The sequence below is a fragment of the Sylvia atricapilla genome, chromosome 1, assembly GCF_009819655.1.
Source record: "Sylvia atricapilla isolate bSylAtr1 chromosome 1, bSylAtr1.pri, whole genome shotgun sequence".
NCBI classification, from domain to species: domain Eukaryota; kingdom Metazoa; phylum Chordata; class Aves; order Passeriformes; family Sylviidae; genus Sylvia; species Sylvia atricapilla.
The window spans coordinates 109,920,599-109,934,122 of record NC_089140.1 but is presented as its reverse complement, the minus strand read 5'-3'; the positions used below and the strand labels follow the sequence as shown (position 1 = coordinate 109,934,122).

At 36.4% G+C, this 13,524-nt stretch overlaps 1 protein-coding gene across 1 annotated transcript in view; it reads left to right on the top strand.

The window, feature by feature from the left end:
* Positions 1-13,524, top strand: part of NOL4 (nucleolar protein 4) — a 190,078-nt gene that overhangs the window by 147,007 nt on the left and 29,547 nt on the right. Inside the window, exon 9 of the mRNA XM_066330532.1 lies at positions 7,910-8,023. Within this exon, the coding sequence (XP_066186629.1) occupies positions 7,910-8,023 (114 nt within the window). The remainder of the gene's footprint in view (positions 1-7,909; positions 8,024-13,524) is intronic.

The window sequence follows — 13,524 nt, the reverse complement described above, 5'->3', positions numbered from 1 at the left end:
TGATAGTAGTTAACTTAAATAAGTCTGATGGGCAACTTGGTTGAAAAAGGCCAAAGCTACTCTTTGATAAACTTGGACTTTCACCATTAGATCTCTTATAGTCTTGAAAAAATATTCTAGAAACATTTTTTCTAAGGCTCTTAGATGTGTTGTGGGTTTTTTTCACCACAGAACAGTTAAGTGAATACTTGTGTGATCTTTAAGAACTTTCTCCTGGATCTTGCTCAGATAGGTTTTGCTTTTTGATGACTTTTCAAAGTATAGGCAATTTTGGAAAAGTGAGCAGTGGAAGAAGTAGCACTTCTTCCATTAGCCTTGCAAAATGTGAAGAAGTTAGCTTTAAAAAAGGCATGGTATTTGGAAATAGAATTAAAAGTCAAAAATACCTACCAACCTGATAGGACTTAGTTGTCTACATCCTGTGAGAGAGGAAAATATAGGAATGCAATTTTGACATTTGTTTCAATTTTTTGTTGCCCTCTGAAATGGCAATAAGTTCTGATGTAGAATAAAATCCCCTTTTTATTGAAAAAGCAAAGAATAGGTTAAAAGAATGTTCACTCTGTTTACCTGTAAGCTTGAAATCAGAAAAAACCCCTAAATATTTCAGTGGATTTTGATATTGTGATTCTGACTTAGATTGGGAACTCTTGCTGCAATGTTACTTGATTAACTGGCCTGTGCCAATGGTTTAAAAACAGGAAGCCAATTCAGTGTATTATATTAGGGGAAACAGTAAATAATGTTGAACCATACTCATTTTCCTAAGTCCTCTGGAGTTTTGCTAGTAATGTGCTATCAGTGTTCAATACAATCCTCACCTGACTCTGAAGGTGTTAGGTCAGCAGGATGATTCCTGAAGTTCTCTGTCACTGCAAAATACCAGCTAAATCTCGGATAGAGATAATTGTGCCTAGGTTTGTTAGAGAAATTAGGGGACTTTGGCCCCCTCAGCAGTCAGTTCGTCACTTAGATGAACCAGTCTGGAGAGGTTCATCCCCAGCTGTCTCATGAGTCAACAATGAAACAAAAAAGAAGCCTGGATGACTACTTTAGACAAAATACTTCATTTTTATGTAAATAAAGTCAGATGGATATTCTTGCTGTTGTTCACATAAGTAGTTTAAAATTTCCATTAGCCCTGCTGAAATTGCTCAAATAGGCAGACCTGGACCTGGTCCCATATGTAGGCATAGCAGCAGCAACAGCAGCATGGTGGTTGATTGGAAAGATCCATTTGCTAAACTTTTAGTCAGGAGTATGTTAAGATATACTTTGATTTATTAAGGTGCCATCATAATCAAGTTGCAATATTTCAATTCAATGTTTCCAAAGCTGGAAACTTAAAAAAGTTATTTGAACATCACTAGATGTTTCAGAAAGCCTCTTCTGCCATTTAGAGGTTATTTCATTGAATTCTCTTGTAGGTGTTAGAGCTGAGTATTTATCATAAGACTGCAAGACAGAGATATATCAATATCAATCAGACAGAGATATATCAATATATCAAACCCAACTGAAATGTAGTGATAGAGGCATTAAAATGCCAGTCCAGTTGTTCATATTCCACTATTCTGTGCCAGCAATTCATAGAAACATTGAATTAAAAAATGGTTTGGGTGGGAAGTTAGTCTAAAATTCATCTAGTTCCAACTCCTCTTCCATGGGCAGGGACACCTTTCACTGGATAAGGTTGCCCAAAGCCCCACCCAACCTGGTCTTGAAGAATTTCAGGGGCACCCACTGCTTTTCTAGGCAGCCCAATCCAGTGCCTCATCATCCTCACAGTAAGAAATTTCTTCCCAATATCTAATCTCTTCCAGTTTGTGACCACTATAAAAGTACATCTAATATAGGGCAGTATTGTACTTAATTCAGTCTTTAAATTCAAAAATACTCTGTAGACGGGTTTCTGAAACCTTTGCAGCTGTGCTGTGTAGGACAGTTCTGTCATCCATTTCACTGCATTATTCTGATTAAAAACTCCTATTTGAAGATCATGTGTTCCCTGTCCTGTAACATATTTTGTGTATTTTCTGTCAAAAAATGCTATTTAGATATTGCATGTTGTTACAAATATGTTAGACATTTGAGGACATTGTGTTAGATCTTAGTAATTTATTATGAGAGAGTTGTGGCATATTTGCAGTATTGTATTTTGGAAATGAATTGGTCTTGCAATACCTGAGGAAAAAGCTGACATGCAGGAAAGCGCTAGGGACTATCTAGGTTTTGGGAGCCCAACACGCAGACAAGTGGTTAATGATGCCCTTGGAAAAATTCAGCTACTGTCAATGAGGCATCTTAGACATTCATTTTCAGTTTTGGATGTCAGATCACGTTGGAAAATTTTAAACCATATGTTTTCAAGTTTGAGTAGTAGATAAATACTTCCTTGTTCTCACATTTATATTAATCTCCCAAGTAGCAAGCAATAGGAGTAGGCGAAATGGCCTCAACTCGTGCCAGGGCAGATTTAGATTGGCTGTTAGGAAAAATTTCTTCATCCAAAGAAATTGGAACAGAATGTCCAGGAGGTGCTGGAGTTACTGTCCCTGGAGGTGTGTGGATGCAGCACTTGAGGACATGGTTTAGTGGTGGAGTTGAGAGTGTTATTTTAATGGTTGGACTCAATGATTTTACAGGTCTTTTCCAACCTAAATGATCCAGTGATTGTATGATTTATGTTGGGGTGTCTGTGAACAAAAGGAAGTAACTTGCATGTTTATGTTTGCAACTGTCTTATACTGAAAGATGTAATTTTTGGTGTTATTTGCCTAAACTAGAAGGTAGTATTTATGCACACATCAACTTAGGATATTTGGCATTTCAGCAGGTGTACATGTGTGCCTATAATCTGACTAAACAGACAGATGTATATTTTCAGAACTGAGCCAGACCGATGCAACGTGCAAAAGTACGTAGACCAAACTTTAGTACAACTTTGCCTTTTATTTATACTGGACCTCAAAAAACATGCTAAGGTAGTAATTTTAGAGACAATGGATCTCTAACCATGGGTGGACTGCATGCACAATAAATTGCAAAATTCTTTTTAGTGAATATACTGCTCCTAGTGGTTTAGACGGAAATATAATCAGTTACCTAGTATATCAATAATTGGCAAATTTATGCAAAAAAATGTACATAAGGAATTAAAACATAGAAGTTTTTTTTAGATTCTGTGTAGAAATACAGGAATTATGTGACTATACCAGGAAAGGTATTTGGTGTTCCGCATGAAGATACTGCAACGGTACCTCACTTAAAACAGCAGACTTGATGATGCTACCTACAGTTGTTATAGTGAAAATGCATATTTTACAACATATTGAACATGCTAATCTCCCCTGTGTTAAAGAGTCAGAGATTATACCAAGAGAGCTAATTTCTAGATGAACTGGGCCAAGGATTTCTGATTTCAGCTACTAAAAATCAGCAACCTTGCAGGACTACTCTGTAACTCCAGAAAGTCTTGTTGTAAGATGCTTGGATTGTTGATATTCAGATCCAAGGAGCATCAAGGTCATGAAAAGATCTTCATTAGATTTAACACACTTTAGGCAAAACAGCACTTATTAGACTAGAAAGAAGTATTGACTAATTTTATTTTCCAATGGGCAGCTTGCAAAAGTAAAGCAAAAATGCCAATGATTTATAATCTCTTCAGAAAGAGAAAAGGGATGAGTGAATAAAAAGTTCAAACCAATTTAAAAAAATTATTTCTCATAAAAGTGTGCAAAATTATATATTCAAAAAGGTGATTTAGTGTGCATGTTGCTTTGTTGTCCCTGTTGTCATCTACAGGCTCTGTTGTGGTCTCAAAATAGTTTCAAATATGAGAGGACTGAGGGTGGTTGGTCATCTCCCATGGATTACTGAGGGAATTCCAGCCACTTCCTAAATGTCAGTCGCTTCAGAAGTTGATATAAACAAAGGCATCCATGTGCAAATGCAATCTAGGAGGTTTTCCTTACATCATTTATCAAAATGCTGTTCACCTACATTGTGTTAGAGGCTGGATGTTAGTTGTGTGTCAGCTGAGGAGATGTAAAAAACCAAAACTGGATGCATGTTCAAAATGTGACCCCTGCTTTAGTGCAGTCACAAGCAGTATCATGTTTCCAAGTAAATACAAAGGAATTCTGTATATTGCTTTTGTGGGATGGATATACAGCCTGCTCAGAAGGTCTGTATTACACTGTTCACCAGATTCCTTCTAAGTTTTTTTCATCTCTTTGCCTATTAAATTGTCACATCTGTCTTTGGTTCAAAATGACAAAAAATGTTCTCCTGCCTTGTGATTTGCTACTTTTGGTAAATTAAGTTTACAGGATTTCTTACTTTCTTCTGTTTTACACATGGGTAGTTCAAGTAGAATTATTTCCTGCTTTACATCACTGTAAAGCGAGAGAAATACCAGACTGAGGCTGTGAAGGTTATGCCTCAAACAACACTAGGCATTCTAAACCAGATAAAGCTGTCTGGGAATTTTTTGGTAATGCCTTTTTTTGTTTTTTGTTTTTTGTTTTTTTCCCCTTTAAGAAATATTAATTTGTCTAGGGTTTTCTCTTGATATAAAATGAAGCCTGGTTTTCTGCTAGTTTAGTGGGCAGGTTGTGGATGCAGGAGTTGTGAGGGCAGCTTGGCAGCCCTTGGAAAAAGTTCTCCTTGGCTCCCAGATTTCCTGCTGTAGTTCCAAACATGTAGGAACCAGCACTCAGCTCTCAGCTCTGCAGAGGGCAGCCTGAGAACCTGCAAAACATCCTTTTGGCTGTGATCTGCAGGCTTCCTTCTGCAAAATCGCATGATATCGCTTTTGCTATATTTTCCAAGGCCTTTGAATCTCACCCTCAGCTTGGGAATTGAGAGATGTTCAGAGCCCAACAGAGATGTTTGAGCTTCTTACAGAATTGGTTTTACAGCTGTAGTTATGAGAGCAGTCATGAATAATCAGAAGTAGAGAGGAAAAGGAAGCTGAGCTAACCCAGAAAGGGGCTTCTGAGCTTCGAAGATGGAGATATTAATTCAGTTTATTTAAAAAATATTTTTTGAAGTGCTTATTTCAAAGTAATTTTTCCTCTTAGGCAAGACTTTTCAAAATTGATCTTTTTGACACTTTACAGATATGGAATTTGTGAAGCAGAAATCTCCTTTTTAACAGCTCTGCTCCTAGTGACAGAGGACTGTGTTCATCTTCTCAGTCGATGCCGTACTAGAGCTCTGTTGATAGAGCCTGAAGCCTGAGCAGATGTGCTTTGCTACAGTACTTTACTCCCCAAGCGACTGGGCCGTGTATTAATCACATTTTCCCTAAGGTTCAGTCTAGGTAGTTCTTGACATGAACATATCAACAGCCAGCTGCAGTGATGATTGAGAGAAATTATGGGTTAACATGTATTTCAAGAGGAAGATACTCCAGTACCCAGAGATTTCCTCCTTTTTGCAGGTGGTAACTTGAGGTTTAGTATTTCAATAGTGAGCACATGACCACTGAACTCCTTTTCAGAGAAAAGATAACTGCTTGATTTTAATCATAACACTCAAATTTTTTTTATAAAACGCTTCAATAAACACATTCTCTTCCATAAACAAATTAATTTGGAGGACTGATGTTCAATTTACGTTTTGGTCAGAACATTAGGTTTTTTGGCTCATATATCACCTTCTATAAATCCACTGATGTGCAGGTATAGTTACAGGTTTAGCTAAAGACCTGAGCTGGAGGAATTAACCAGGTGTTTGCTCACCATTTTTCAAGAATATCATTGTGTGAACATGGCTGTTACAGAACCACAGTGAGAATTCCATGCAGCCAACAGAGTCACTGCACCTTGAGCATACACAAACCAGTGGCATGTACAGTGCTACTTGGCCAGCAAATACGGAGAGCGATCTAGTGGGATGCAGCAACAAATTCAGAGTAACGTCACCATTCCAGAGAGGCAATTTATTAAATATAAATGAAATTTATATTTAATAAAATGCCTCTCTGGAATGGTGACGTTACTATGAAATTTATATTTAATAAAATGGGTTTTTATATTTATTAAATGGGCTTTGTCAATGAAAGCCTTCTGCACAGACTTACTTTGTCCTCTGGAGCTCTGAGTAGGGTGTCTGCTTGTACTGCATGTAGTGTTAACTTCTGTCATGACACTGGGGTTTACATCAGTAAACCCTCATCTCTTAGACTGAATTATTTTCAAACTGGAAGCAAGTTCAAGAGTTTGTTCTGTCAAATCAATACAAGTATAATTTATTGCAGTAGTGCAGCCTCTGGTTGCCTTTCTTGCACTGATGGTATGCTGATGCCAGAGACCTTGTTCTCATGTAAGTGGGGAGAAATAAGCCTATTGCAAGGAAGACCCATAAATCCCTGTCTATTTCTTAAAGCTGGTTCATCTTCTGGTCCCAGACAGAGTGTGGTCCCATGCTTTAGAGAAAGTAGAGTGTCAAATTAAAAATTGGCATTCTGCAGAGCATATCCAAAGTCAATAAATGGACTTTAATTTTTAAAGGTAAAAGTCTAATACTGATAATGGCTGGCTCCTCAGTTTCTGAAATTTTATGAAAACCATAAAATCAGTTGAGCCTATATAATTTACCTGTTTTAAGGTTTTTATCTAGGAACTGAATGGGAATAACTTTGAAATTTTCTTCCATAATTCATTGATATTTCATAGGATGTTCATATCCATCATTTTGGGAGTAAGAAAGTAAAACAGTTCAAGAAAAACCAAACCAAAACCCAAAAGTAAAAAAACAAAACCAAAAGCAAAACAACAACAACAAAAAGCAAAAACCCACACCCAAAGCTCCTCACACATGGCCAAATTCTCAGTATGTAAAATTTTACATAATAAATGTAAATTTGAGTTCAATGAAGCTTTGAAAATTTGTAGAAGTTCAGAACTGGGCTCAATAAATTGCAGTTTCTGTAATGGGCTTATATGTATATCAGTATCTCTGTTATTATACCCACTTCGTTTATTTTCTTGGTAGTTCTGATATGTCTTTGTATCTTAATGAAGAAGATTATTATGAGCTTCATCTTTCAGGAAGATTGTTTTGTATGTAATCAGGAAAAAAAATGCTGCATAAATATTCTGCCTAATGAAATGATTGGCAAGATCATACTGGAGTTCATAATCAACAATGATGCTAAAAAGATTCTATCATTCCCTTTTTGGGAGGGGATTCACCTCACTTTTAACCTTAAATGTGTAAATGCTATAAAATTACTAATGACAGGTTTTGAATCAGAATAATGAACCATATCTAGTTGAACCACAAAGTATCTGGAGTGTTAGAAGGCTGGCATTATTGAAAGAAAAACAGATTTATTTTTTAAGTCGTTTTAATCACATCAGTCATGTTGCAGCAAGGAATGCAAATATCCATATACTACAGATTGAGGCTGCTCTGAAATGTTCTGACAATCTGTTAGGTTTTGAGTGATGTTTCAACCCTATCACTTGGGTGGTTTTTTTGTTGTGATTTTTTTTTTCTGACTATAAAAAAACCACTACTCATCTCTGTCACATGCTGCACAGGATAAAAAGCCTTTCAGTTTTCTTAACAAGAATCAGACGGTCAGGGTGCTGCTGGAACGCAGAGAATATGCCACTGTCTGTTCAAAGTACAGCTTAATGAGCCAGACTAAACACACTGGACAATAGAGCTGTGGGGGGAAAGGGCTTCTCGTGGATCTGTGGATCAGCTGTGGCTTTAACATCTAACTAGTTTCATTTTTCATCTTTGCAAGTTCCATTTCCCTGTTTTGTTGGTATAAACTGCATTTCAATGAGCAGACTTTCCTGCCTAGGTGATGGTATGGTGTGCTTTGAAAAAGGATGTTGTGGATTATGCTAGGAATAATTTCTGTGTTTCTTTTTCTCTTTCATAGTCACGACCTATTCCCTCACACCTTACTTCAGCAGTTGCAGAGAGTATCCTGGCTTCCGCCTGTGAGAGTGAAAGCAGAAATGCTGCAAAAAGGATGCGCTTGGATAGACAGCAGGTACTGTGTTGTTTGGGGGTCTACCACATCCATATTTATTAATGCACTGGACTAATTTACATAGGATGCCATGCAGAAGGGTGGTGCATGCTAGCATGCACCTTATATGCTTCTTGCTAGCAACATTAATTAAAATACAAAAGCTGTGGTTTTTTTAATGGATACACAAGCATGTCTTTGTCTGTATTTACATAAGCTGTGTGAGGGTGTCTAATATATTTGTAATGTCCAGCTGGATAAAGCTATATATTTACTTTTTGATGGCTGTAGATTTTCAGAGCATAATGTGCAATCTCTATACAAGAATTAAAAACAACAGAACGTAGAGTGGATATAATGTACATAAATAACAGAAATGGTGCATGTGTCCATGAATCAGGATATTTATTTGTGCACATATTCTCTTTCAAAAAGTGTATGCATTTTAAATATAAGATGAAATACTGTTACTGACTGAAAATACCTATTTGTCTGAAACAGGGAAGTTTCTGTGCTGTATAACAAAATGCTGTCAATTAACTTCTTAGTGACTTTTTAAAGCTCGTATGTTTTTTTCTTGTGTGATTATTCACCTTTTGTAGTGCATGTTGCAATTTTATTACCTTTAATTTTCTGGAAATTGCATGTCTTCTTTTAGTTTTTTAAAATCCATCTGGTAGTTCATTCCAGGCTTTGATTATTTACTCACTAGACAGAAACAGTGAATGTCTAACATTCTTATTACAGAGGCTAATATGTTTTATTTCTCTTCATGATAGTAACAAAGTAAAAATCTTAGTGATATCTCATGTGTTCCAAAATGTGCTTCTATCATGGCAGATGAACTTTTGTTTTGTGGAATAGAAAATTTTTTAAAAGAACATTTTCCTTTTATGTATAGTCCATTGAGTTCTTTCAGGTCATGCCCTGACTGTATAAAGGATTACTACTGCTATACTTATAAAATTGATAGTTGAGGGTCTGAGAGCGTATGTTGCTATTTCTTCTTTATGTGATATTTTTGCTAGTATTTTCATTTTTGTACTGCATTTGCCTTAAGATTTACAAATCACATGGCATGTCAAAGCACTGTAATATTAAATATAATTTAGTTTAGAAGCAGTGCTCGTTCAGATTGTACAGGTTTTATATTCTCTCATTTGCTCTTTGATTTTTCAGTAATAATAAAAAGAAAAGCTACAAAGTCAATGTGGTCTTATCTCAAGGGGAACTAGAAATTACTTGCCCAAACATCAGTTACTTTACTTACAATGAACTAATGGCTCAATTCCTTGGTCCAGCCAGGGTGAGGCAGAGTTTTCAAGTGATTTAAGTGAGAATCCCATGATGCTCTTGAGGGAACCAGAGATCTGTTGAAATAAAAATCAATATTTAAACTGTAGTCAGAACTCAAAAAAACATATTAATAGGATTTTTTTCCTTTCATTTGTAGTATTACAATCACAGAAGGATTTGGTAACATCTTTGTGGGGAAAGGCATTTCTTTACTTTTCATTATAGAATTAGAGATCTGTAGTCAGAATATGTCCCAACTGATCACCTTAATTGCAACTGTGATGTTAAAGTAGCAAAGCTGCCTATGAACAATGGATGTTGGGTTCTGCTTCTTTCAGCTCTTCCCCCCTTCTTGCCAGTGAGTTCTGGGAACACAGTGGAGTGGCAAACAGCACCAGCCATTTGTTTCAGCAAGCAGTAAATTAGCTGAGCTGGTGTAGCTTTGGTGCTTGCAAAACTACTTGTGAATTCAGGACAGATATGCTGAGTAGATATGCTGAACATGCTGGAAAAAAATATGACAGTGTGTGTTGGGTAGCTTCATAAAACTTAGTGAGAAATTTACCCTTCAGGGTGGAATAGAAAAGTCATTAGAGAAGTAGAAAACCTTGGGTTCAGCCCCAGTTCCATTGAAATTTAATTATTTATTCTGATGATGTGAAATTAATGAAGTAGACTGAGAGAAAAGCATTCTGGAATATTTCTGAGTTGGTATTTAATGGACAATAGTGTGCTCAGTTAATATGTTGAGATGGGAACTGGATCTCTATCCTCACATCCAGAGAGTGTGACTAGTAGGTAAAAAGTGTCTATTTTGCTTGTCTTCCTATTTTTTCCTCTTAACTTGCTATTAAATTTCCTTCACTTTTCTTACATGTATCTAAAATGTTATATTTTCATTAGATTGTTTTTCTTAAACAGAGAAAGATTGGAAAAGTGTAGTTCATCGTGTTGTTTTGTCATTCCATAGCTCTTAAAAAAAAAGAAAAAATAACAAAAAAGAAAACAAAAAAGAAAGCAGAAAAAAAAAAAAAGGAAAAAGTCCCTTATTTTCCAAAATTGTGTGTTGTACCACTGGGTAGACTCAGGCCTTGAGGACGTCAGTGAAAATTTGTGAGGGACAAAGGTGAAATAAGATAAATAAGATTTTAATGATGAAAATTACCACTTCGTAAATTCTGTCAAGAGATTTTCTAATTGAAGACAAGCATTAGACAGTCTTGGAAAGTAGATTGTCAAGAGGGTCTGGCAAAAGACTCATTCAGCACTTCCCCTCAGAGCTGAATGGAAGCATTGCATTAAGGCTGCTTTATTCCTGCATGCAGTACACTGAAGTTCTGCCTTTTGTGTTCCAGACAGGTGATCTGCCTCAAAGTGAGATGTGGCACTCAGTGCCATGGTCTAATTGATGTGGTGATGTTCTTGTGATAGGTTGGACTTGGTGATATCAGAGGGCTCTTCCAACCTAATTGATTCTGTGATTCTGTGATTCTGTAAATTTTATCCACCCACTTTTCAGAATATTACCTGTAAACCATGAATTAATTAAGAACACAGTGAGTGTTATGCCCGATCTTGAAGCTAAGATAAAACTTTGCAACCTCCTGAACTCCTTTTCTCATCTTGTTTATACTCTTTCCTTTTCTTCTCCATTTTTCCTTCTCTCCCTGAGGAGACAGAAAAGGCCTTGAGCAAGACAACACAGGCCTTGAGCAGGGAGTTCTGAGTAGCTTGCATGTATGCCCCTTATGGAAGTCTCTATTTGTTATGATGGCATGAATTTCCAAATTAGATAGGTTTCTTTGCCTATAGTGTTAATTTTAGCAGTGATTTGATGAAAAACCGTCTCAATTATTGCTCAGCAAAAAGAAGCAGCTTGAAAGTCAAAACTAGGGATGCTTTAACACCTCATTTTTTTAACAGTGTTGTTTGTCCACGTTCATGAGTATTTGCTGTTTCTTTCACTAGTGTTTAATGTGAAGGATTGGCTTTATATACCTACAACCTCATATGCTCATTTGTTTTCGAAAGAAACCTCTTTTTATGTGGTTTAATACAAATACTTCATATTAGGGATTACTTTCTAAAAGTATTTCTGAAAGCTGAAGTGGTTGATAGAGCCCTGATCTGGGGACAGTGTTAAGTGTGATAAAGTTAAGTCTGAGTAACGAGGAAACCATCCTTCGACTGATGTCCTAAATTCCACTTATGTGATCTTTGTATTTCCTAACTCAAAGCTGAAGATTTCTGCCAGCAGAAATCCAATTAAAAAAATAAGTTAATGAAATCTGGTCTCACTGGCGTCATTGACTTATTTTCAATATTGGTTTTTTTTCCATGCCAGGAATTCATTTCTTAATGAGAAAATCAATGTTTTCTTGTCTTTCAGGAAACTAGTAATTTCCCATAGTTGTCATGAACTGCAAAAATAAAAGCATTGTCAGTTTGTGAAACTTCTTTTTAAGAAAAATATAAATGTATTTACTAGGATGTGGTAGCTCTGACTGTAATGCTTTGGCTGTCTGACCATGTTAGATGTTAGTCAAGTGCTCTCTTAAGCTTCAGCGCATTTTCATTTTCTTGAGATCAAGCACTGTTTGGTTGGCCAGAAGCTTTAATGATGAGAAGTTATATATTTGATACCTATTACCCAACTGAAGAATCCCGTCACTTCCACTTTTAAATTCTGCCTGGTACCAAAAAAAATTTATTCTGTTGCACAATTTTTATAGATTTATATGTTGAAATTGTCTAGGTTTACTGGTAGTACTGCTGAACAGTGAAATGCTTGTGACATTGGGCTAGATTTGGTTGATCTTTCACAGTCCAGATCAGGAAGATAGTAAAAAGGCAATGCAGAGCTTTTGTGTCTCTCTCCAGATCACCTCTGTTGAATCTGGATACTGAAACAGAGTAACTCTTGAATTTTAAAGACATTTTTGATCACAGCTGATGAAAAAAATGTAGAAACAATACCTGAATCAACCTTACATTATTTTTCTTTGGTTAGAGATAGAAGAGGCATTATCTGAATATTTAGGATTTTCTGTGCTTCTTCTCCTGGGATAATCCGTCAAGATCCTTATTACATCCCTAGCAATATTTGGTATGAAGCAGTTGCATGAAGTGGAGGTTCTGAACTACAAAGAACAAGGGAGTCTTTAAACAAAATAAGTAGAGCTAAAATACGGCCCTATTCACTTGTATTCATTGGATATGGTGAACAATATAACCATTCTTCTTTTGCCATGCACTTCACTTTACAAATCAAATTACATCTTAGTTGGGCAAAAGAAGCATGGTTAAATAAGTAGAAGACTCTGGGAAAAGCAATCCCATCATTATGTCCTGGGCAGTGAGCAGAGGGGCAGGATGCCTGCTTTATGCACTCCAGAGACCTTGGTCATGTGGCCCAGTTTGTTGTTGATGACAGAAATGGAAATTTTGTTCTAAGTGCTGAACCACTGTCAGTCTCTGCTGCTTCCAAACCAGCATGGGTGTGCTGTAGTTTTTGTAAAACCTCAGCATGAAACAGCTTGGAGCAGGGCTGGCCTATGGGACTTTCTCCAAAGTGGAGGTAGTGGAAAGTGGAGAAAATGTTGGTACTGTTCTGTCTGAGATTTAAAAAAAAAAAACCCCGAAAACCAGTGAAAAGTCTTCAAGGGAAGATGTAAGAGTAAATAGTAATTTGTATACATTGGTATGCAAGAGGACCTGCCTTTTTATTTTCTCTAAAGCAGATGAACTGGTGGAATTTATATGTAGAAAAGAGCTTAAGAATGATAGTAGGAAAAATGCCTTCCCCTCCATTTGGACACAAGTGGATTTTTGTAACAGCTGCATTTTGTTTAATTTTTTTTTGTTTGTTTGCTTTTTTTTTAATTTATACTTTTTGTGTGCTGTCATGTTACAAAATCACAAATGATCATTTTTCTCTAATTGAAACAAGTTGTTTTTTGGCAATCAAGACAAAATGTCAGCACTTGAGAATGAGGAAGGAGGATGAATATGGGAAAGCAGGAAAAGAGCTGAATCATAGAGTAATAGACTGTAGAAGTATATGAGCATTTTTATGGATATGTCATGTATAGTTAGCTAGATCATTTAGAAAATTGATGTTGCTTCATTCACAACATGTTGATTTGTACCAGTTAGGAATCTGGACCTTTGAGAATGCATTGTTATATTTGCAGATAGAATAGTGGTCACATCTGACTGCAAAGCCA